General features: G+C 38.2%; 1 protein-coding gene across 1 annotated transcript in view; it reads right to left on the reverse strand.

Moving 5' to 3' along the window:
- The window catches only part of LOC135197656 (hamartin-like), a 24,571-nt gene extending 699 nt beyond the window's left edge, over positions 1 to 23,872 (reverse strand). The window contains exons 1-2 of the mRNA XM_064224671.1: positions 23,706 to 23,872; positions 207 to 435 (exon numbers count right to left, since the gene is read on the reverse strand). Of these exons, the coding sequence (XP_064080741.1) occupies positions 207 to 435; positions 23,706 to 23,872 (396 nt within the window). The remainder of the gene's footprint in view (positions 1 to 206; positions 436 to 23,705) is intronic.
- Positions 23,873 to 24,658: the final 786 nt, after the last annotated feature.

The following is a 24,658-nucleotide window of genomic DNA, read 5'->3' on the forward strand; positions in this document are numbered from 1 at the left end:
AAGTGGCATGGATATAGAGCATATAAACGGTGGAATAATGAATAAACAGCCACTTGCAAATAAGGTTGAAAACTTTCGTCTTTATCCAACTTCGGAGTCCAACGAACTAAACGGCAAAATATTTCTAACACATTCGACAGATGTAGCCTTCCCATTTCCAAGGGCAAAACAGGCAGCAGCATTACAAGGGCCATAACACCACTTACCAGGACAGGAACATCTTCATCTGTTGCAAGGGTGTGGAGCAGCTCTCGCATTGCCCCATGTTGCAACAACTTCCTCAACCACATGGGTGGTGGCTGCCTGCGTACAGCATATAACAAGAGGCAAGTATAACGGAAGCGGTCTGCCCCTTTCAACCCTTCTGCTATACGTTCAAGGAGATGGCGGTCATGTGGCTCTGTCACACCCAAAACAATATCAAGGAGGCGGCCACTGCAAACAATTTCATGTGATTAATATCACCAGATGAAGTTAAATACAACATACTTTCACTCTTAAAAATTTAAAAACCAAAGAAGATTCTTTACAAGAGTATTTCAATATTAAATTAAATGCATATGTATGTGTGTGTGTTTTTTTTTTTTAAAAGACCACAAACTGTTAACTGAGGCTATAAGAACAGTTAAGGAAAGCATTACTTTACCACGAGTTGTCATGAAAAACACAACCCACACTTAAAAAACTATTAGTAATACAATGAACTTCTCCAAAGGATAACACTACAATATCTAGCCTTAAGCAGATACTGACATTCTTTTGGCTAATACTAAATTTCAGTGACTGCCAGTGACACGAAACAAGACACCATTAAACAAATATACCTTCCCTTCTCAATTTTGGGCAATAAGTCATTCTTGCCCTACAAAATTGAGTCCACTGTAAGGGAAATTCAGTTTTTCATTTTAACCCTTAAACGCCGAAGCGGTAAAAATCAAAACCTCTCCCGAATGCCGGGGCCGGTTTGGAGTGAGCGTGGAAGCGGAAAAAATAATTTTTTTCAAAAAATCACAGCGTGCTTAGTTTTGAAGATTAAGAGTTCATTTTTGGCTCCTCTTTTTGTCATTGCCTGAAGTTTAGTATGCAACCATCAGAAATGATAAAAATTATCATTATCATATATAAATAATGCGATATGATAGCGCAAAAATGAAATTTCATATATAATTGTATTCAAATCGCGCTGTGCGCAAAACGGTTAAAGGTAACAAGTTACTTTTTTTTTTCGTTGTAATGTAAACTAAATTGCGATCTTTTTGGTATATAACACATTGTAAAACAATAAAAGCAACACAGAGAAAATATTATCACAAAATGATGCATGAATTCGTAACGAGCGGACGTAAAAAAATATAATTTTTCTTTAAATTCATCATAAATCTAAATATTGTTATAGAGACTTCAAATTTGTTTCAAGATGAAGTTAAATGATGGAATATTATGATACTGTAAGAGTTTTAGCTTACAATTGCAGTTTTCGACCATTTCGGACGAGTTAAAGTTGACCAAATGTCGAAATTTTTTTATAATTTTTTTTTTTATATGCAATTATTTCGGAAAATGATATTGTTATGATACAATAAAGTTTCATACATACTTACCTGGCAGATATATACGATTAATGGCCCACCCAGCCTCCCCGCAGGAGACAGGTGGAAGAGAGAAAATATGATAGAAAACGGGAATGGTTCCTAGTCCTGCCGCCCAGGGCAGGCCAGTAGATCACCTGACCTACCTGTAGCGAGTGGCGCGAAATTTGAATTTCTGTCGGGGACGACGGAGTCTTAGCTATGTATATATCTGCCAGGTAAGTATGTATGAAACTTTATTGTATCATAACAATATCATTTTCATACAATCAACTTACCTGTCAGATATATACATAGCTGATTGGCACCCTTTGGTGGAGGGTAAGAGACAGCTACTTATAGAATAGACAGGTAAACAACATAAGTTGTAGGTATAAATAAAACCTTGGTTCCTACCTGATAGGTGGTACACTTCGTGGGTGTTTGCCCAGTAGTCTGCATCACCTCAAGAAACTTTAGCGAGATATATGATCTATGGCCAAGAGTTCTTGTGGGTCTGCCGATGGGGTCTTATCCGCTTACTTGGCAGAGCCTGAAAGGACTTTGTCAATGGGTGCTGATCCACTTATATGACAATACACCTTATGAAGGAGCATACAACCAATCCCGACCACCTGATCCTAACCACATGTTAGAAATAAAGATTGTTCCGAGTTATCCCCCGAACTCTTCACAACAACCATAACTCAAAAAGCACAATACGCACACATACGTAATTTTCAAAAAAAATTTGTATACTCATCTAATTAGATATCACAAGAGTTTCTTACTGAACAACAGAGACGGCCGCCCGTGCAGCACCAAGTCCTTTTTGTTAGAAGAGACTCTAGAACATATCTAAAAAGAAGGTAAGTATATATACTTAAGGATTGGTGTTGGCTCCCATACCCAGGATCGTATCCGCCGATACGAAAGGACCCAGAGAGAAAAATTTCTCATAGGTCACACGAACGTCTCTCAAGTAATGAGATGCAAATACTGAGTTGCATCTCCAAAATGTCGTATCTATGATGTTTTTAAGTGACATATTCTTTTGAAACGAGAGATTGGTTGGTTTTATAAAGTTTAGGTGTAACACCAAGCACTGGGGCAGCAAAGGCCATTCAGCGCTTACTGTATAACTATGAAATTATACGACGTGTTATATCATATAAAGCAGGTTTATTTCTTTGAGATAATTTACTATATTTTGAAGTGGGGCATTTTCTCCCAATAGTTCTTCAAGTGGGATATTATATATGTTATTGGATCTTCGTTTTCTTTCGAATTTTTTGCATTCAGTTAGCAGATGACGGACTGTGACCAGAGTACGACAATGGTCACAGTAAGGGGCCTGTCTTTCCTCGCCTTGCAACATCAAGTATTTGTGTGTCAAGTATGTATGTCCTATTCTTAATCTTGTTAATATGATATCTTCCCTTCTTTGACATTGTTGTCTATTCCAAGGTTTTACAGATGATTTAATATGCTTTAATTTATGATTCAATTCTAGCCATTCTTTTTCCCATTTTGATTGACAGTATTCATTTATTGTTGTTTTAATGTCATTGTAAGGTATTTGTATTTTTTTGATAGACTCCTTTTTTACTGCCTTTTTGGCTTCTTTATCCACCTCTTCATTACCCTTTATGCCCACATGGGAAGGGACCCAACAGAGTTTTATATTTATAGATTTCCGTTTTACTATTATATCTATCCACTCTCTTATTTCTTCAATTACGGGATGAGAAACTGTGTATTGTCTTAGCGCTTCTAAAGCACTGTAAGAATCCGTGTATATTACAAAGGTATCGTTTGCCTTTCCCACCATAAAGGTATATTTTATAGCCTCTAATATAGCATTATTCTCTGCAGTTAATATCGAGCATATTTTTGGAATTTTTTCCCTTATTTTGATATTTTTTGTTACTACAGCATAGCCTACACCCTCCTTCGACTTGGAACTATCTGTATAAATACTTATATCCCGTTTATGTTTTTCCTGGTGTGACAGAAATTCACTCTTCAATTGTGCATCTGTTACCTTCTTATCAAATGATTTCTCACAGATTTCTATTTTAGCATGTCTCCACGGAGGTATTTTAGAAGTTGTTATTTTTGATATGCTACTTGTTCCTAATTTTAGATGTTCTATATCAGGTTTTAATCTATTCTCCAATGGTTTAGAGGCTCTTGGTTTGTCGTCATAATTATTTGTTATGTTCTTCATATATTTGGTGTTTGGATTATCATTAAGGTTATTTATTTTAGCTATGTATTTTAATCCCATTTCTTCTCTTCGTACTTTCAGGGGATCTATTCCTGCTTCTACATACAGACTTTCCACGGGGGAAGTTCTGTAGGCTCCAGTGCATAGTCTAATACCCATGTTATGTATGACATCCAGTTTTGTTAATAAGGTTTTAGAAGCACTACCATATACTTGACATGCATAATCAAGTTTACTTAGACAAAGAGCCTTATATACTTTTATCAGAGAGGTTCTATCAGCACCCAAACTCATTATGCGCAATTACTTTTTATTATATTTAAGGATTTTTCTTACTTTTATCGCCAGTTGTTCTATATGTTCTTTTATATGTAAGTTTTTTATCAAGTATTACACCGAGGAATTTTATCTGATCATCATTATTCAATTATATCATTATTTATAAATAAAGTAGGAATTAATTCCTGTTTTCTTGATCTTGTAAATCTGACAGCTTTTGTTTTTTGCGGAGAAAATTTAAAACCCTTGTTATCGGCCATTTTTTTTACCCTATTTATGGCTGCTTGCAATCTGTTGCTTATGTCCAGCGCTTTTTCACCCATACTACTATATGACGAAGTCATCTACAAAAAGGGATCCTTGGACTCCTGGCGGGATCATTTCAATTATCTCATTTATTGCTATTGCAAACAACGCCACGCTTAGTACACTACCTTGGGGGATTCCTTCCTCCTGGATAAATGAATCAGAGATTTCTGCCCCCACTTTCACTTTTATATATCTTTCAGATAGGAATTCCTTAATATATTCATATAAATTGCCTCCTATTCCCCATTCTATCAATTTTTTAAAATCCCTCCCCTCCAGGTGGTATCATATGCCTTCTCTAAATCAAAAAATACTCCTATTGTTTGTTTTTTACCAACCATTGCATTTTGTATCTCTCTTGTAATCATTAAGAGGGGATCTATGGTATTTATTTTTCCTGAATCCAAACTGTCTGTTTGACAATAGCTGTTTATTTTCTAATACCCATATTAGTCTGTTATTCACCATTTTTCAAATATCTTACTTAGACAACTAGTAAGGGCTATTGGCCTATAGCTGCTTGGTGACTCTGGGTCTTTTCCTGGTTTTAAGCCTGGTATGATTAAAGATTCTTTCCAGGTTTTAGGTATGCTGTGAGAGTGCCATAATTCATTTAAAATTTCTAATAAAAAGGTTTTGCTTTCTTCTGGTAGGTTTTTTATCATTTCATATCTAATGTTGTCTTCCCCTGGAGCTGTTGGACTTGCAAGTTTCAGGACATTTTCCAGTTCTTCCATGGTGAAAGGAAGATTATAGATTTCCTGATTATTAGATTTTATTGGTATTGGGACATAATTTTTGATTTTTAATTGGAATTTCTTTGTATAATTCGAGATACTAGATGTTTTGGCGAAACATTTTCCCCAATTCATTTGCGACTACTTTGGGATTTGAAATATATTTGTTTTCTACTTTTAATGTAGGTAATGGTTCTGGCCGATATCTACCCTGCAGTTTATTTATTTTCTTCCAGATTTCTTTGTCTTGAGTTTTAGAATTTATATTATTAATATATTTTTCCATGATTTTCTTTTGGCTATCTTGAATATTCTTTTCTGCTTTGCTTTAGCTCTCAAATATGCAATTCTATTGGCATCACATTTATGTCTCAGATATCTTCTAAAGCATGTTCTCGTAATCTTCCTTGCTGCTTTACATTCTTCATTCCACCAGGGTACCAGTGGTCTAGTCGGATTGCCTGAGGTAACTGGAATAGTTTCATTTGCTTTATCATCTATTGTTTTACTAGATGTTCATAAGCATCTATGTGGTTTGTAAAGTCAGATAGTTTTTTGTTAATCACCGTTTTCTCTTTATATAAATTCCAATTTGCTTCTTCCATTTTCCTCTTCGGTATATATGTTATATTAGAATTATTTTTTAGCTCAATTTGTATGGCCAGTGGTCACTCCCAAATAAATTATTATTATTTACTTTCCAACTGAAATCTGTGGCAATTTCTGGGAACATAAGTGATGTCTATTGCAGAGGTGCTATTATGATAAACATCAAATCTTGTTGGAGAACCATCATTTAAAATAATCAAATTTTTGTTATCTATAAAATCTAGGACAGTGTTTCCTCTCTGTCATATGATGTACTTCCCCACATGGGATGTTTGGCGTTGAAGTCACCTACTAATAAGTAAGGTTTTGGTAATTGTTCTATTAGATTTTCTAAGTCTTCCACTTGTAATGGTCTATTATTTCCAAGATGATCTATTAAGCGACTTTCTAACGACGGTTCCATATATATTGAGCATATTGTTATTTTTTTTTCTAGGAATACTTGAACTGCACATGCCTGTATTACTGAGTTAATCCTAACAGGTTGGCATTTGATTGAAGAATGCGTTATGATTGCAGTTCCTCCTTGGCTGTTGTCATTTAAAATATTTGTGTTGATTTCCACACATTATAATTTATGCCAGCATTGAGAACATTGTTACCTATTTTAGTTCCTGTAAGCAAATAATATTTGCATTACATTCTCTAATTAGTGATTTTAAGTTTTCATTATTTGATACGTATCCTCTGATATTCCACTGTAAAATAGACATTTTAAGAAGGTTTAGGGTTTTGTTTTAGTATCTTTATTTGTTTTCCTGAACTTTGAATTTTATTGAAGTTGTATAATTTTGCTGTACTTTGTTCTTCTTTTGGTGGGTGATGTATTTCTGCTATTGTTTTCTTTATTGGCTGAAGAGTCTCAGATGTTCTTTTTATTAGAGGTGCATTTAAATGGCTTTTGCTCTTGGGTTCTATTTCAATGCTTTCTTCAATTTTATCTGATGTTTTAACTTTCTCTTTTATTTGGGTTTCTCTTTTTTCATTTTTTGTTTGCAAGCAATTTTCGTTGACTTTGTCTTCTCGGTATTCATTTTTATCCATATAGATTTTGGGTCTTACTGATTGTTTAATTTGTTTTTTGGGGGATTTGGGTGACGTTGTTTCAAGTAGTCTTTTTTGTCTTTTGAATTAGCTCTTGTGTTTTGCTTGTCCTCCTTGGTTTTGGGTGGAGTTCTCTCTAAAGGCCTCTTTTTATCTTTAGCTTCCAGCTCATTATAATTATCTTGTAATATTTCAGCTATATATGTATTATTCTCTTGTGTTTCTAATTCCTCCAATATCTCAAATGAATTTGAACATACAGTTGCACAAGTACGTATCTTGATTTCTTGCTATATTAGTTTCTTGTAAAGTTATTTTTTCTTCTGATTTATCTATTAGGGGTTTGTTATTTGCTTCCATTTTTGTTTCATTCTTTGAGCTCATTGCAGCAGAGAACATTTGCTTCCTAGCGGGATCATGCATTCCTCTAACTCTCAACTCTAGTTTGGCTTCTCTTATTGGCATTCCTGATCTCTCCTGAAGTAATTTCAGTTCTGTATTGTATATATAGTACATACACTCCTTAGACCTAGCATGGTGATTTTGGCCACAGTTTACACATTTTGGTTCACACACTTCCACTGCGTGGTATGTTTGTCAGATCCACAATATGCACAAATCGATATATTTCTGCAATTTTTCCATGTATGCCCATATTTACTGCAGTTTTGGCACTGTAGTGGTTTTGGAACATAAGGTCTCAGTTCTCTATTTTGGCCCATGATTTTAATTTTGAAAGGCAATTCTTGGCCTTCAAATTTTATTTTTGCTATTTTCAATGTCTTTTCATTACTTTGTTTACTGGTTATACTGTAAACTTCACAATCTTGTATATTGTTGTACCTTTTTTTAAGGGAATCCAGCAAAATGTTTTTCTCTATTGGCTCTTCACTTTTAGGAAGTACTACAGTACCCTGTACACTGTTCATATTGTCGTGCTTTCTTATCGTTACTTTATATTGTCCTATGTTCTTTATGGTTAAATAATTTTCAGATTGATTTTTTGTAGTGGTTTCTATTAACCACTCCTGTTCTTTATTTGTCTAAATGACATTCTGAGGTTGGGTGCCTACTTAACAAATAATTTTCCAATCTTAATGCTGATATTTTTCTGTCAGTTTCCAAGGTCAAGAACCTTGACCAACTTCCACTCCCAAAGAGGGAGTCGAAGTGAGTCAAGGTTGGGTCAATTCTAAATTTGCTTTTTCTTTGTGGCTTGTATGGTATTAAAGTTTTAATACCAGCCTGTTCTTCATCACCTGGGTTTTCCTTAGAACAGTCCATTGCCATGCCAGAAGTCGTAGGGGTTTTTGTTTTGGTTTCCATATATATAAAGTTTAAATATTTCGTCCAGGATGAGATCCCTCTCACCAAGGAGGCCCAACTGAGGGAGGAGCAATACTGTTACGCTATGGTAACTGCCCTGGGACACTCACCTGGATATACGCCATACCCACAGTGCCTTAAGGGTCGTCAGTCCCAAGAGATCGGACCAGCACTGTGGGCATGGCTTGACATAAAAATTTCCCCTCGCTCGACCACGTCAGGTACTCTAGTTTTACGGGTGGAGTGGCATGCCGTCCAACTCCACCCTCCATCAAGTTAAAAGAGCGTTTCATTCAATACTCCAAAACCACGCCAAGGTCGTCAACGAAAGAAGGAGGATTATTATTATTTATTAATAGGTGTTAGTTTTTCCAGACCTCTGAGTCTCAAGTAGACTCTTCTCGGGCGCTGGTTCTCAGGGATTTCGGATCAATCCTGAGAAAAAAAAAAAAAAAAAAAAAAAAAAAAAAAAAAAAAATTTAGACTTTATTTTGAGAAACAACCCGTCTTATTTAAAAAATTTATGATTTTATTAATTGAAAAATCCCTGCTTTCCGCAAGAATATTTTTCATTTCTGAACTCCGCAGATAAATAGATCTTTGCTGGGTCCAATCCGGGCACTCAACAAGCAAATGCTGCACTGTCATGGGTGTTTGACATCTGTTACATTTCACTGGGTCAGCATGTGGTGTTGACATCAAGTGACCATGTGAGAATCTTGTGTGTCCTATACGTAGCCTTGCTAGGATCACCTCTTTTGTTCTTTCCTCCTGTGAGGATGTCCTCCATGCATAGACTTCAGTTTTTATATTTTTAAGTTTGTTTGTTGTTGGCACCGAGGCCCATTCTTCTTTCCAATCCAATGTTTTAACTGATTTTACCCAGTCTGACACTGGGGCATATGAAATTGTTGGAGGGATAGTGCAGGCTAATTTGGCAGCAGAGTCTGCATATTCATTTCCTTTTATTCCCACGTGTGCTGGGATCCAACATATTTCCATTGATATTCCTGATTGGAGGAGTTGATGAATTTTTATTTGAATTTCCTGTACTATTTGGTTTCCGATATTTTAACTGTCCTATTGCATCTATAGCGCTACGTGAGTCACTGAAAATTACAGAGACACTTGCTTTTGCCTCAGATATCATATCTAGAGCCATCTGTATGGCTGTGACTTCAGCAGTAAATACTGATGATATTGAAGGTAGGCTTTTTTTACTTAACATATTTTTCGAATATGCAGATGCTCCTACTCCAACATTATTTTTGGAGCCGTCTGTATATATCATAAATTTGTCGCCTTTTCTTCTAATGTGCTCCAAAGCATGTTGGCGGTACATTTCCGTACTTGTCATTTGTTTTTTGAGTAGGTAAGACAGGGAGGTACATATCTTTACTCTATTTAAAATCCATGGTGGTGGCAATTCCATTGGTGGGTGAAAAATTGGATTCATATTATGTGTTCATTATGTATCTAGCTCTTTTTGGGAAAGAGCTAGTACTATTAACTGCTGTTACTTGATTACAGTTTTGGAAGCAGTAAGTTGCAGGAGGACGATCCCGCTTGCATTGAAAGACTCTTGTATTGTTATTAAATTACGGTGATGTTTTAAGGGCAAAATACCTGCCTCCACCAAAAGTGAGTTTGTTGGGGACGATCGGAAAGCTCCTGTGCACAATCGCACGCCTTCATGGTGCACTGCATCGAGAGATTTTAATGCAGATTCTGAGGCGGATGAATATATTGGACAGCAGTAATCTATTATGGATAAGACTGTTGCCTTATATATCATTAATAAAATGTCTCGCTTTGCTCCCCAATTAGTGTGCGATAACTTTTTTAATATGGCAAGGGCTTTGATGCCCTTGGCTTTAATGTATTTGATGTGCTCTTTCCAATTTAAATGGTTGATCAAATATTACTCCTAGATACTTGATTTTTGTACAAAATTGTATTTCAGTGCTATAAAGATGCAGTTTGATTGTTTGGTTCTTCATCCACCTTTTGTCTTTGTAGAAGACGATTGCTTTTGTTTTATCAGTTGAAAATTTAAATCCAACTGAATTTGCCCAACTACATATATTTGAAATGGCAGTACTGAGAACTCTCTGAGCGTGTCTCAGATTACTACTCGTATAGTAAATGACAAAGTCATCAACATATAAACTGTTTTTTACACCACTTGGTAAATTTATAGTAATGTCATTGATTGCTAAAGCAAACAATGTACAGCTCAAGACACTACCTTGAGGATTCCTTCTTCCAGTTTATAGGTTACTGAGTAGGAATTTTCTACTCTTACTTGAAAAGTTCTGTTTGTTAAGAAGTTCTTAATAAATATTGGTAAGTGGCCTCTTAGTCCCTTGGAGTGGAGTTTTTGCATGATGTTATGTTTCCATGTTGTATCGTATGCTTTTTCTATATCAAAAAATAAAGCTACTGTTAATTTCTTTTGTTCAAAGCCTTTTTTGATATGATCTTCTAAATGTGTTAAGGGATCTAGGGTTGATCTGCCAGCTATTGAACCAGATTGTGTTGGTGTTAAAATGGATTCTTTGGTTATTACATACGTTAATCGTGCATTAACCATTTTTTCTAAGATTTTGCATAGGCAACTTGTTAGAGATATCGGTCTATAATTGGATGGATTACTTGCATCCTTTCCTGGTTTGTTTATTGGAATAATTATGGCATGTTTCCATTTATCAGGGAAAGACACGTTTTAGCCAGATACTATTGTAAAATTTTAATAAATATGATTTAGCTATAGGAGCTAATTTTTCTATCATTTCAAATGATATTTTATCATATCCTGGTGCAGAGGGATGACAAGAGTTGATGGCATTATCTAGTTCATCCATGTTAAAAATATAGTTATATTCCAGGTCTTCAAGAGTTTCAAAATTGAGTATTATATTTTCTTTTTGTTTTCTGATACTTTGAAAATGTGTATCTAGGCTGGAGTAAGCACTGATGTTTTCAAAATGTTTCCCAATTATGTTTGATATTTCATAAGTATCATGGTTTATTTTTCCATTTAAATGTATTGCACTTCTGGAGGTCTTATATGTTTTCCATTGATTTTCCTTTATCTTTTGCCAGACATCCCTTTGTGGATGTGTTTTGAAGATATGTTTGAGACATATTCCTTCCATGATGCGATTTTTTCAGCTATTACCGTTTTTCTAAATTTGGCTGTATATTTGTTATATAGTGGTTTAATGTGGTTAATTGTTATGTTTGTTATAACTATTTTGTTTAATATGTTTATACTATAGGGCATTTTGTTGAGTGATTTAAGGCGAGTTTTGAGTCTGTTTAGATTGCGACTCAATATTATGTTTTATTTTACTTAATGTTGTTAATGTTGGATTCCACCATGGGACAGGGGATTTTGTGGAATGTGTTTTGGTTTTTGGAATACTTTTATCTGCAGCATTTATTATGAAGTTTGAGAAGGATTCACATGTAGTATTTGTGACTTCATTATGTGGGAATGGTGGTATGTTTCGTGTGTATAGGAAATATTTATCCCAGTTAGCTTTTTTGGATATTATATCTTGTAGGTGGCAATATTTTGACATTACTTAAGTAGTTCAGAATGATTGGGAAATGGTCACTTGTGTATGAATCGTCTAGGACGTTCCATTCAAATTTCTCCGCTACATTCATTTGAACTGAATGAAATGTCAATTGAAGAAAAGGTTAGGTGTGTATTTGAAAAATATGTTGGAACTTCACTTCATTGAGGACATACAGGTTGTGTTTCATTATAGTATTCTCTATGTTGATTCCGGATGTGTCAGTGGGGTTATTAATATCCCATAATGGATTATGTGCATTAAAATCTCCTACTATAAGTGTGGTGGTTCCTGTATACTTTTGCTAATAAGTTCAGAAAAATCACTGAAATTTGCATTGAAATTTGGTTGTTATATAAATTACAAATAGTAATTTTACTTTTATCAGGCATATACAGTTTAATTGATGTTATTTAGATATGGCATAGATGGTATGTCAACAGGTTCATATGTAATGCTATTATGAACGTATATGGCTGTGCCTAATTTTCCACCGTCAGTTGGTGAATAACAGGCAATTTTATAGTGTTGGATATTTGTAGGGTTACTTCCTATATGTTGTAGACATATGCACATTGGGTTGTGGTCTCGTATGATTCTTTGTAATTCACCCAGACGTAGTCGGGTAAGAGACCATTTATATTCCATTGAATGATTTTATATTCCATTATTGGGAGGAATTGGTGTTAAATTCTGTAAATTGATTGCTGATTTTACTTTATCTCGTAGTTTATATGCATTTTGAATTTATTTGTGGTTTTTTAATCGTTGTATTTGTATGTTGGTTATTAGATTCTGCAGTTGTTTGTTTTTCATAGTTGAATATTAATAAGTCTATTTTGATTTTATAATTTCCTTTTTTGTATTTTAAGGATTCAGAACATAATTCGTTCTCATGTTGGTGTGTTGTTAAAGGGCACCCCTCCTTAATTTGGTAAAATTGTCAATACAATTTCGTACTGTGTCCTCTGTCTTGGTAGTTAGTTGGTTATATGTACTTACAAAGCATTCATTACAACCACAAGATGAAGCATGTTTGGTAATGTTAATTATTGGTTCAGAAGTTTTTGGTCTAGCTTTAGAAATTTCTGGTTTTGTAATTCTATTGTTCCTTTTCTAGTGATAAGGACTGTTGGTTTGAGGGGTTATTTGTTTTGTTGTTGTTAATGGGATATTTCGGTCTTGTGGATGGTGGGTGGGGGGTGATAGTTATATTTTGGTTTGGTTTAATGGTATGATTTTCATTAGTATTATTTGATGGAACTTGTAAAGAGTGATCTTTACTGTCCAGATGTTGGCTGTTTGATTGAGATTGAGGGTAATTGTGTATTTCCACTTGTGATGAGGTTAGTTTAATATCCTTTTTAAAATGTTCTCCTGGTGTAGTTGGAGTCTCTCTGGATTGATTGTAATTTTCAATATTTACCTTTTTCCCTTAGGTGGGGTTCTTTCTAGAATTCTTTTCTTTTTGCCAGTTCGATTATCATCATTATTTAATTCTTCTTCTATTGGAAGTTCTTTTCCATGGATAACTGAATCATCTATGTTAGTGGTGGTATTGGTAGTTGTAATATCACTTTTATTTTGTGTTTCAGTATTATTGGTATGAAATCCAGTTTCCCTGTTTATACTATCTTGTTTGTCATTGTGCTGTTTGATGTCTTGATTTTTAGTCACATTTGAAAAGGTGGGGGTTTTGGATGGATTGTTAACGCCTCTTACTTTTAGCTCAAGTCCTGGCTTCCATGACTGACATTCCTGTCCTATTTATTAACAACTGAAGTTCTGTGTTATATTGGTAAAATGAAACACTCCTTAGATTTTGCGTGATGGGCTAGTCCACAATTAATACATTTTGATTGATTACAGTTCCAATTAGTGGTATGGTCATCTGATGCACAGACTGCACATATAGCTTTATTACGGCATCTTTTGTATGTGTGTCCATACCTTGAGCACTGTGTACATTGTAATGGTTTTAGGAACAAAAGGACGAACTTCTCTATTTTGTCCAAGAATTTTTATTTAAATGGTAAGTCTTGGCCTGTAAATTTTATTTTGGCAATGTTGATATTTTTACTTTTATCTTTCCTACTTGAAATAGAGTATATTTCTAAATCGTGGATATTGTTATATCTCAATTTTAGGGAGTCTAGCAATAGTTGTTTTGAAGGAAGCTCCTGCTCGCTATTGGGTAGGATGACTGTACCCTGTACATAATTCATGTTTTTTCGTGGCTTGTAATTATTACCTTTATATTATTTATTTCTGTTATACGTAAAAGGCAGTGACTGCTTTTTATTGGTTACTTGGATAAGCCATTCATTGTCCTTGATGTGTCTGCATTCCATGTCTTGTGTTGGATATATGTTAAGTAATTTGTTTTCTAGCATCGCTGCTGAGATTTGTTGTCAGCTTTGAGGACTAGAAATCTTGACCAATTATATGTCCAAAGAGGTCATCAAAATGTACCAATGTGGGATTAAGTCGGTAATTTTTGTTTCTTTTTGGTCCTTGTTTTATGTATGTTGCTTGTCTATTATGATTTTTATATTTTTCTGTATTGCTGGGAGGATTATTTGTCTCTAATTCAGAATTATTGTTCATCATATATGGTTCCATTGTTACGATATTGGAGTTTACCAATTTATTTTTGTTTGTTTCTTTTTTATTTATGCACTCTATTTGGTTTTCTGGCTCTGCTGCTTTATTTGGAACAGGGTGTTCCTTTAGTATCTTTTATAGTACTTCACTACTTGTGGCAGTACCTAGGAAATTCGGGAGTGACGTGCCAATGGTCATCAACTGTGCCGTAGTTTTTCCATCATGGGGCCCAGGGGTACTCAAATCATTTATTTCACAGTTCATAAATTTTTAGTTTTTCAAAAAAAAAAACAAAAAAAAAAAAAAAAAAAAAAAAAAAAAAAAAAAAAAAAAAATTCTTGAAAAGATATCATTGGCCCTTCGCGAAGTTAAATCTTCTGCCAAAGGCACAAGTGAGAAAGGACTCCCAAATGTCCGCATCCCTACCCTACCCCAAAAGGGGATGGCATAACATGATTAGTATGGCCCAAGTGTAAGCAGAACCGCTTGCTAGGACTAAGAGTATTATGTTAATACAATTATCCCCCATCCTAATCACATTATGGGCAAACTGGATGAGAATGCCGAGAGTTCTATTCCTAGAACCAGGCCCCCCCTGGAATCCGTGGTCCAGCTCCACAGAATAGTTTTCCGCCTGAAAAAACAGGTCCGAACATTGTCGGTAGATGATGGATCTACCACAGTTCTCACTATTTAGCTTCGGATTTAACTCCACGTTAAGCCATGATATGTTTTCTCATTTATTTGCTTTTAAAAATTTTGGCAAAAAATGGAAAAGTCCACATAAGTTTACTCGAAAATATATAATGTCATATGGGACTCTTGGGTTCGAACCTGGGAAGAGATTCCTGAGGTTCGAGAGCCCCCTCACCACGTCAAGGTGGTCCCAAAATGAGGGGGCGAAAGAAGGAGGGAAGAGGGAAAATTTAGAGGAGGAGGAGTAAAGGAGTGAAAGGTCCCAATGTTCAGTTGGATCCACAGCAGAGAGAGTAGGCATACAGGGGCATACTCCCTCTGCAGTGGATCCCTAAGCCCCCCACCTCGTCAAGGTTGAAACGAGAGAGACGTCGCTACTGCTCTCACTTCATGAGCTTTCACTCTTAACAGTCGGAACTCTTCGTCAGGACAGATCTTATGCGCGTCTGTAATGATGTTTCTCACAAAGAATGCAAGAGCATTCTTGGACATCAGTCTTGTGGGGTCTTTTACCGCGCACCAAAGACCTTGCCTAGAGCCTCCCATCTGGTGCTTTCTCTGAAGGTAGAATTTTAGAGCTCTTACAGGACATAGAGACCTCTCTGCTTCTCTGCCTACGAGACTCGATAAGCCTTTAACTTCGAATGACTTAGGCCAGGGATTCGTGGGATTCTCGTTTTTAGCTAAAAACAGGGTTTTAAACGAGCAAATAGCGGAGTCTCCCTTGAATCCTACTTTATCTTGCAGAGCATGTAATTCACTAATTCTCTTTGCCGTAGCTAAAGATAATAGGAATAGGCATTTCCTAGTGATGTCTCGAAACGACGCCAGTTTTTTTATTTGAGGAGGTTCGAACCTTTCGGATGACAGGAACTTGAGTACCACGTCTAGGTTCCAGTTAGGAGGGACCGGTTCCTTAGACTTTGAAGTCTCAAAGGACCTTATGAGATCGTGGAGATCCTTGTTATCTGCCAGATCTAATCCTCTATTCCTGAAGACTGCCGAAAGCATACTTCTGTATCCCTTTATTGTGGATACAGCTAGATGAGATTCTTCTCTCAGGAATAGAAGGAAATCCGCAATTTCCGCTACAGAGGTAGTGGAGGAGGACAACTTCTTAGTTCTGCACCACCTTCTAAGAACCTCCCACTTGGACTGATATACTTGTCTAGTGGAGGTTCTGCGGGCTCTCGCGATCGCGCTTGCAACTTTACGAGAAAACCCTCTCGCTCTGACGAGTCTTTCGATAGTCGAAAGGCAGTCAGAGCGAGAGCGGGGAGGTTTTGATGATACCTCTGGAAGTGTGGCTGTTTGAGAAGATCAATCCTTCTTGGGAGGGATCTGGGAAAATCTACCATCCACTCCACCACCTCCGTGAACCAGTCTTGAGCCGCCCAAAAGGGGGCTATCAATGTCATCCTCGTCTCCTTTGAAGCCACAAACTTTTTCAGCACTAGTCCCAGGATTTTGAACGGAGGAAAAGCGTAGACGTCTACGTGAGACTAGTCTAGCAGGAAGGCGTCTACTATCAGAGCTCTGGGGTCTTCCATGACCGAGCAAAAGACTGCCAGCCTTTTGGAGATGAACGTGGCGAAGAGATCCACATGAGGAGTCCCCCAAAGAGACCAGAGATCTTGACACACATCTTCGTGTAGGGTCCACTCTGTGTGAAGGACCTGGTTCCTCCTGCTGAGCCTGTCCGCCCTCTACATTCCCTTCTCCCTGAAACGAACCTTGTAAGTAGGGAGATGTTCCTCTGAGACGTCCAAAGTAGAAGATCTTTTGCAAGTTCGTAAAGGAACAAGGAGTGAGTCCCTCCTTGTTCCGAATGTAGGCAAGTGCTGTGGTGTTGTCCACATTTACTTGAACTATTTGTTCGAAACAAGAGGTTCTAGACTCTTCCAGAGCCAGGTGTACGGCGAAGAGCTCTTTGCAGTTTATGTGCCAAGACACCTGTGCTGCTTCCCAGGTGCCTGACACTTCCTTCGAGCCTAATGTTGCTCCCCAACCTTTCTCAGACGCGTCGGAGTACAACACTAGGTCTGGGTTCTGGATTTTTAGAGAGATTCCTTTGTTCTCCTTCAGAGGGGGCAACCACCATTCCAAGTGCAGTCTCATCTCCACTGGAATGGGAAAGGCGTCTGAAAGATGTCCGGTCTTCCAACTCCAAGACCTCTTGAGGAAGAATTGAAGCGGACGTAAATGAAGTCTTCCTAGTGGGAAGAACTGTTCGAGCGAGGAAAGGGTCCCTAGAAGGCTCAGCCATTCCCTCGCCGACGTCTGTTCCTTCCCTAAGAAGAGAGAGACTTTCTGCAAACCTTTTGAGATTCTCCTCTTGCGAAGGAAATACTCGAAAACCCCGAGAATCCATCTGAATCCCCAGATAAGACTAAGTTCTGTCTGGGGGTCAGCTGTGACTTCTCGAGGTTTACGAGTAATCCCAACAATCTGATCAGGTTTAATGTCAACGTAAGGTCCTCCAAGCACTGTCTCTCTGATCTGGCCCTGATGAGCCAGTCGTCCAGATACAGAGATATATTTACACCTTTGAGGTGAAGAAACCTTGCCACATTCTTCATCAGGCTTGTGAAGACCTGAGGAGCTGTGGAAAGGCCGAAACACAAGGCTCTGAACTGAAAGATCCTTCCCCCCGTCATGAAACGGAGGTACTTCTTCGATGAAGGGTGGATCGGGACGTGAAAATAGGCGTCCTGGAGATCCAGAGACACCATCCAATCTCCTTGTCGCATGGCCGCAAGGACTGAGGCAGAAGTCTCCATCGAGAACTTCTTCTGAACAAATTTGTTCAGAGAGCTGACGTCTAGTACTGGTCTCCAGCCTCCCGAGGCCTTCGCAACCAGAAAAAAGGAAAAGGCAATTGTAAAACCCCGGGGAGTTTTGATCCAGTACTAGTTCTATCGCTCTCTTGTCCCACATCTGATCCACCATCAATCGAAGAGTATCCCTCAAGCACAGATTCCTTGTACTTGGCTGACAGTTCCCGCGGTGTTGAAGTCAGGGGAGGACTGTCCAGAAAGGGATAAGATATCCTTTCCTTATTACAGACATTGATGAAGCGTCTGTGTTGATACGTGCCCAGGACTCCACAAATCCCAGGAGCCTGGCACCTACTGGTGCTTGGAGGAGAGAAGCATCACTTTCCCTTTTTAAAGGGACAAAAGGCAGACCTACCTCTCTTCTCAGGAGCCTTCCTTCTTGCGGGAGCTCTGGAGGTCGGGTCACCTCGAAAGGGCTGAACCGATGTACTCGGTCCTTTCTTTTCCGCTGCAGTAGCAGGTTTCTTCTTCCTAGCTGACTGGGTAAGAAGGTCTTGAGTCGCCTTCTCAGTTAATGAACGAGAAATGTCCCTCACTAACTGAGAAGGAAACAAAAAGTCCGATAAAGGAGAGTACAGTAGTGCTGCCCTTTGAGAGTGGGAGACAGCTTTCGTCAAAAAGGCACTAAAGACTGTCCTCTTCTTAAGAAGACCTGCTCCAAATAAAGAGGAGATCTCAAACGAACCATCCTGCACCGCTTTGTCAATACAAGACAGAATACATAGAAGAACTTCTGGGTCGAATCCTTCCGAATCATGGGCCTTCTTGGACATCACCCCAAGGGACCAATCTAAGAAGTTGAAAACTTCTAATACATGGAAGAGTCCCTTGAGGAGATGATCCAGCTCTGAAATGCCCCAAGTCACACGGGCAGAGTTCAAACCTTGCCTTCGAGATGCATCGACTAAGGTTGAAAAGTCCGCTTCTGCCGAAGACGGAAGAGAAATTCCCATAGTCTCTCCCGTCTGATACCAAATGCCCCGTTTACCAGCGAGTCTCACTGGGGGCATGCAGAAGACCGTTCTGACCAACTCCTTCTTTGACTCCATCCAAGAATTTAAAGAATGAAGAGCCCTCTTCATGGAAATGGCGGGCTTCATTCGAAGAAAAGACGAAGACTTCTTCGCCTTTGCGCTCGAGAACAGAGCGCGCGGAGGAGGAGGAGCGGCAGGGGTCAAATCGTCTCCATACTCTTCCAGAAGCAGGGCTGTTAAAGCTTTATAGTTAGAAAGTCCTTCTCTTCCCTGATACTCGTCTTCCAAGTTTTCCTCCAACTCGGGGTCTAGAGGAGTTTCTGAAGATAAATCAGGACGTCTTTCCTCTGGGGGAGACAAACTCCTGATAGGAGAGGGACTGAGGGAATGATATTCCTTCCTCTTCAAAGTCTGAGCTTTAAGAGAAGCTTCCTTCTTGGTAGGCGCCAAAAGCCTAGACTTCACTCCATAAACGGATGACGCCTCACGCTTGGATGACGCTTCTCGTCCGCCAAGCATCCTGGCTGACGCCTCGCGTTTGTCTGACTGCTGACGTCTGGATGACGCCTCGCGCCTGGAAGACGTCTCGCTCTCAACTGGCGTCCTGACTGGCGCCAAAACCTTGGCTGGCGCCTCGCGCTTATACGACGCTCTGTATGACGCCTCGCGCCTGTAAGACGCCTCACGTCTATCTGGCGTCACGTTTCTGCCATAGGGTTCCCTAGATCTCGATCTAGAAACCGAAACTTCTGCAGTATGTTTAGAAGACGAAGCTTCACATCTGCAAGACGCCTCTCGTTTTGCAGGAGAGAGAGGACGAGTCTTTTTGATTGGAAGCGAAGCGTCCTTCTTACGAGGAGGATCTCTCGCTAACACTCCCACCAAAGAGGCTAGCTGTTCTTGTATCGCCAGGAGAATTTTCCTTGAAGCTTCTCCCACGTCATCTTCAATCGGGGGAGAAGTAGAAGGCAAGCGTTCTGCTACGTCCATGTAAGGTGACGCTGAGGCCACCTTCGCCTTTTTAACAGACGAAGGAGCTTCATCTGAGAAGCGCTCCGGGCTTGAATCCAATTCAGGTTCTCTCAAATGCCGTTTCAGAGGCCTAGAAAAGTCCGAATCCTTCCACCCTCGTTTAGGTGAGGGAGAGGGAGAGGAGGAGAAACACTCTCGCAGGACGCTTTTTCTATAGCGGCCCTGAGCAGCCTGAATCGAAACAGAGCCTGATGAAGGGACGTCTGACCGTTGGGGATTCCCCACGACCTCCTTAAGGCTTTCGACTTTCTTTCTCCTCTGGGCATGGGAGCTTGGAAGAGGTCTAGGCCTGGGAGCGTCGCAGGGACGATCAAACGCCCCCTCCACAACACTGGGAGAACTTACTTCACTGTACATTTCACTTTCACTACCCTTACCTTGTAAGTCCGCCATTTTGGACTTCATCTTATGAATAGTAGCTTTCAGATTGGCGATTTCAGAGGCCGATTCTGAAAGTAAAGCTTGTGAAGTCGACATATAGGGAGAATCCAACTCATCAGGATTAGATATAGGGTCAATTAAAGGCTCAATAGGCCTTGTACTCACACCTTTCAAACGTCTAACCCTATCCCTCTCTAACTTCTTCAAATAAGAAGTTAAAGTCTTCCATTCTTCTGCATTTAATCCCTCACATTCATGACAGGTATTAGTAGAAGAACACTGAAACCCCCTACATTTACGACATACAGTGTGAGGATCAACCGAAGCCTTCGGTATCCTCACCCTGCAGCCTACATTCACACACATTCTCACACTCACATTTGAGTCAGACATACTGAGAAAAATCCAATAAGCAAGTCCAAAATCAGTCCAGAGTAGCAAATGCCAAAAACCACGATCCAGATACGTCACCAAAAAGCCGAGAAACGATGATCAAAGGTTGAAATAAGAATCTAAGTCAGGAGGTAGTAACAACAATGTTGATATCACCGGCGACGAGAAAATATGATAGAACACGGGAATGGTTCCTAGTCCTGCCGCCCAGGGCAGGCCGGTAGATCACCTGACCTACCTGTAGCGAGTGGCGCGAAATTTGAATTTCTGTCAGGGACGACGGAGTCTTAGCTATGTATATATCTGACAGGTAAGTTGATTGTATGAAATTAGAAAAGCTACAACCTTCAAATATTTTTCCTTTTATTCTACATGAAATTGCACACATTTTCATATATAAAACTCTATGAAATGCCTAATATGAAACGGAGCAAATTTTCCGAGAATGCAATGTACGCAATTCGGAGATTTATGGCGGAGAATCCGCGCGCGGAGGGAAGGAAAGTTTTTTTTCATAAATTCACCATAAATCGAAATATTGTGCTAGAGACTTCCAATTTGTTGCAAAATGAAGGTAAATGATTGAATATTACTAAAATATAAGAGTTTTAGCTTACAATTGTGTTTTTCGACCATTTCAGTAGAGTCAAAGTTGACCGAACGTGGTTTTTTTTCTATTTATCGTGATTTATATACAAATATTTCGAAAATGAGAAAAGCTACAACCTTCAATTATTTTTCGTTGTATTCTACATTAAATTGCGCACATTTTCATATATAAAACTTTATGTAACAGCTAATTTAAAATGGTGCAAACATTACCACAATCGCACGTATGATTTTTTCGGAAGAGTTACCGTGCGGACGTAAGGAAAATGTTATTTCTTTCATAAATTCACCATAAATAGAAATATTGTGCTAGAGACTTCCAATTTGTTACAAAATGAAGCCAAATGATTGAATATTACTAAAATATAAGATTTTTAGCTTACAATTGCGTTTTTCGACCATTTCGGTAGTCAAAATTGACCGAAGGTTGAAAATTGGTCACATTTTTTATATGAAAATATTTCAAAACTGATAAAAGCTACAACCATGGGTTGTTTTTAGTTGTATTGTGCATGAAATTGTGCACATTTCCATATATAAAACTTTATGTAACGGCGAATTTTAAAATGGTGCAAACATTACCACAATCGCATGTATGATTTTTTTCGGAAGAGTTATCGCACGGACGTAAGGAAAAAGTTTTTTCATAAATTCACCATAAATCGAAATATTGTGCTAGAGACTTCCAATTTGTTGCAAAATTAAGGTAAATAGTTGAATATTACTACAATATAAGCGATTTAGCTTACAATTACGTTTTTCTACCATTTCGGTAGAGTCAAAGTTGACCGAAGGTTGAAATTTTGGCACTTATCATTATTTATATAGAAATATTTCAAAACTGATAAAAGCTACAATCATGAGTATTTTTTTGTTGTAATCTAAATGAAATTGCGCACATTTTCATATATAATACTTCATGTAACGGGTAATTTAAAACGGTGCAAAAATTATGTCAAAGTGACGAAATAATTTTTGAGATGTGTCACTGATACTTTTTAGTGCGATAAGAAAGAAATTCGCGCTTGCGCGCCTGCGTAACGATTGTAAACAAAACAACGCCTTGATCCGTGAACTCCCAGCATCCCCCAAGGCGTGTGATTCAAAAGTTTTCGGCTGGTAGGCCTATAAGTATTTTTCCGCGAATTTAAAAAAAAAAACTTTTTTGAGTCGATTCGGCATACGGGGGACATTTTGACTCGACGTTTAATACGTCCATTCGGCGTTTAAGGGTTAATAGGAATAACTAGGAGAAATTTAGCCACCCCTTCAGACTTACTACAGTATACCTTTCAGATATGGAACCTGTAAATTACACCTTATGCCTAGAGGGAACCTGTAAATTACACCTTATGCCTATTTATCACTTGTTTTAGATGGAAAGTGCTCATAATCTAAAGTAAAATGACACACACTACTTGAATTACAGCCAATATTTCTGGGAAGAACCCTGAAAGATAACTAGTGCCCAGTAAACAAGCCTAGTGTGAAAAGAGCTTAATGCTAAATGCTGATTGCACGAGTATTTCAAATATAGTGTTGTAGTTATGAAACTTTATCTAGACTTCAAGGTGCTGTGCATTATGAACACCATTAATGGATTCAATAATATTAGGCTCTGGGTCACAATATTTATTTGAACATGCTATATGATACTACACTGATCCTTTGTGTATCATATACTGCTGTTCATTTGATGTTTAAAGATTCACATGATAGCTTGCTACAGGTCTGCAACATTAAGGAAACTTGCATTTGAGTTTTCTCTGTTGTTATGGGTTCTACTGACTTTTCTTTAGTATGTACAATCTTCACAGTTGATTAGCTTAACTGGGGGTTAACCAAATATTTGAACTAGTGATCTTTTTAGTACTCTGTGCATACAATAGGTAACAAAACTAAACAATGACCATATGCTTATATAGAAGGACAGGAATATAAGATTTAGGCCAAAAAGCCAAGCACTGGGACCTAATAGGTGATCCAATGCTGAAAGGAAAATTGAGAGCAAGAGGTTTTAAAGGTGTAACAGGAAGAAAATCTTGCAGTTGCACAACAAGAGAATTGTTATGAGAAGATGGAAAGGAAGAGAATAATGGAGGTACAGTAAAAGCAATGAAAGGGGTTAGAGCTAGGGCCGAAGGGAAGCTGCAAAGAGCCTTAAGTAATGCTTATGGTGAACTGATGACACTAACCCCTGATGGGGCTTATGCTTGGTATAAATGAGAGAGAGAGAGAGAGGAGAGCGAGAGAGGCGAGAGAGAGAGAGAGAGAGAGAGAGAGAGAGAGAGAGAGAGAGAGAGAGACTATTATGTATGATTTTTTGTTATTTAAGGAATCTCTTGGTATTAATGATGGTGTATGTTCAAACAGGGTCAAACTAAATAAATTGCATGGTCAGGCTCGCCTAAGCTAGGGGTGGCTTAATCCAATTATGGCCCTGTAGAGTTTTGGTACCCTTGGATTAAATAAATACAAAAATCTAAAACTCACCTGTTTGATACAAAAAAATACTCTAGCAAGCCTGAGATGAGCCATCCCTCTCGTGTGGTGGCAAGAGTGTCCTTCAGAATTGATCTCACTTCCTGGACAACTTCATCTTGGGGACTCTCGAGCAACCCTAACACGTCGCCCACATCCCTGTCTCGTACCTCTTCCATGATTACTGCCATTAAAATCATAAGTATAAATTTAACAAAAATTCAAGATCAGCAAGACAAACAGTTTATCATAAATGTATTTACATGTGAAAATGATGTTTTTATAATAAAACAAGGTTTTAATTATACTTACCCAGTAATTACATGGGTATAGTTTCTGTTAATTCGCAGCAGTATAGATTCAAATTTGGTAGCGACAATGTTAAGTGTGTAGGTGACACAGTCTCACCCCGTAGCGAGAAGGTTAGGAATGACAAAGCCAATTAGCTCATTCTGTTTAAGCTCATGTCCATCAGTAGGTAGGAGGGAGGGCTCTGATCATGTAATTACTGGGTAAGTATAATTAAAACCTTGTTTTATTATAAAAAAAAATTTAATTATGCAACTTACCCAGTAAATACATAGTCCATTCTAAAACATTAAGTCATGTAATGAGTTAGAAATAGATAAGTTGCTAGCATTGAAACAATGCTTGTCATTCCTTGTTAGCTAAGAGCGCTTGCAGTAGAGACTGCCTCTGGTTGGTGCTCAACTTAACCTGTAGTGGCGTGGCAGTAAAGCTGAGGGTCGCCTCTACTTAAGGGGGAGCCTAGTAGCAAGGATGATTCCAATTGCTCACAAGGACTACAATTTGCCCTTGCCCTGGGCACAGTACCATAACAAAAAACAACCAGATTATTGTCACCTACACTTAAGTAAAAACAACAACCCATCTACTATAAGTGTTCGATCCTTCACTACCAGGTGAAAGTTTTGACAATAGGAGGGAATCCTATGCATTCTTCC

Source organism: Macrobrachium nipponense, chromosome 21, assembly GCF_015104395.2.
Source record: "Macrobrachium nipponense isolate FS-2020 chromosome 21, ASM1510439v2, whole genome shotgun sequence".
NCBI lineage: Eukaryota > Metazoa > Arthropoda > Malacostraca > Decapoda > Palaemonidae > Macrobrachium > Macrobrachium nipponense.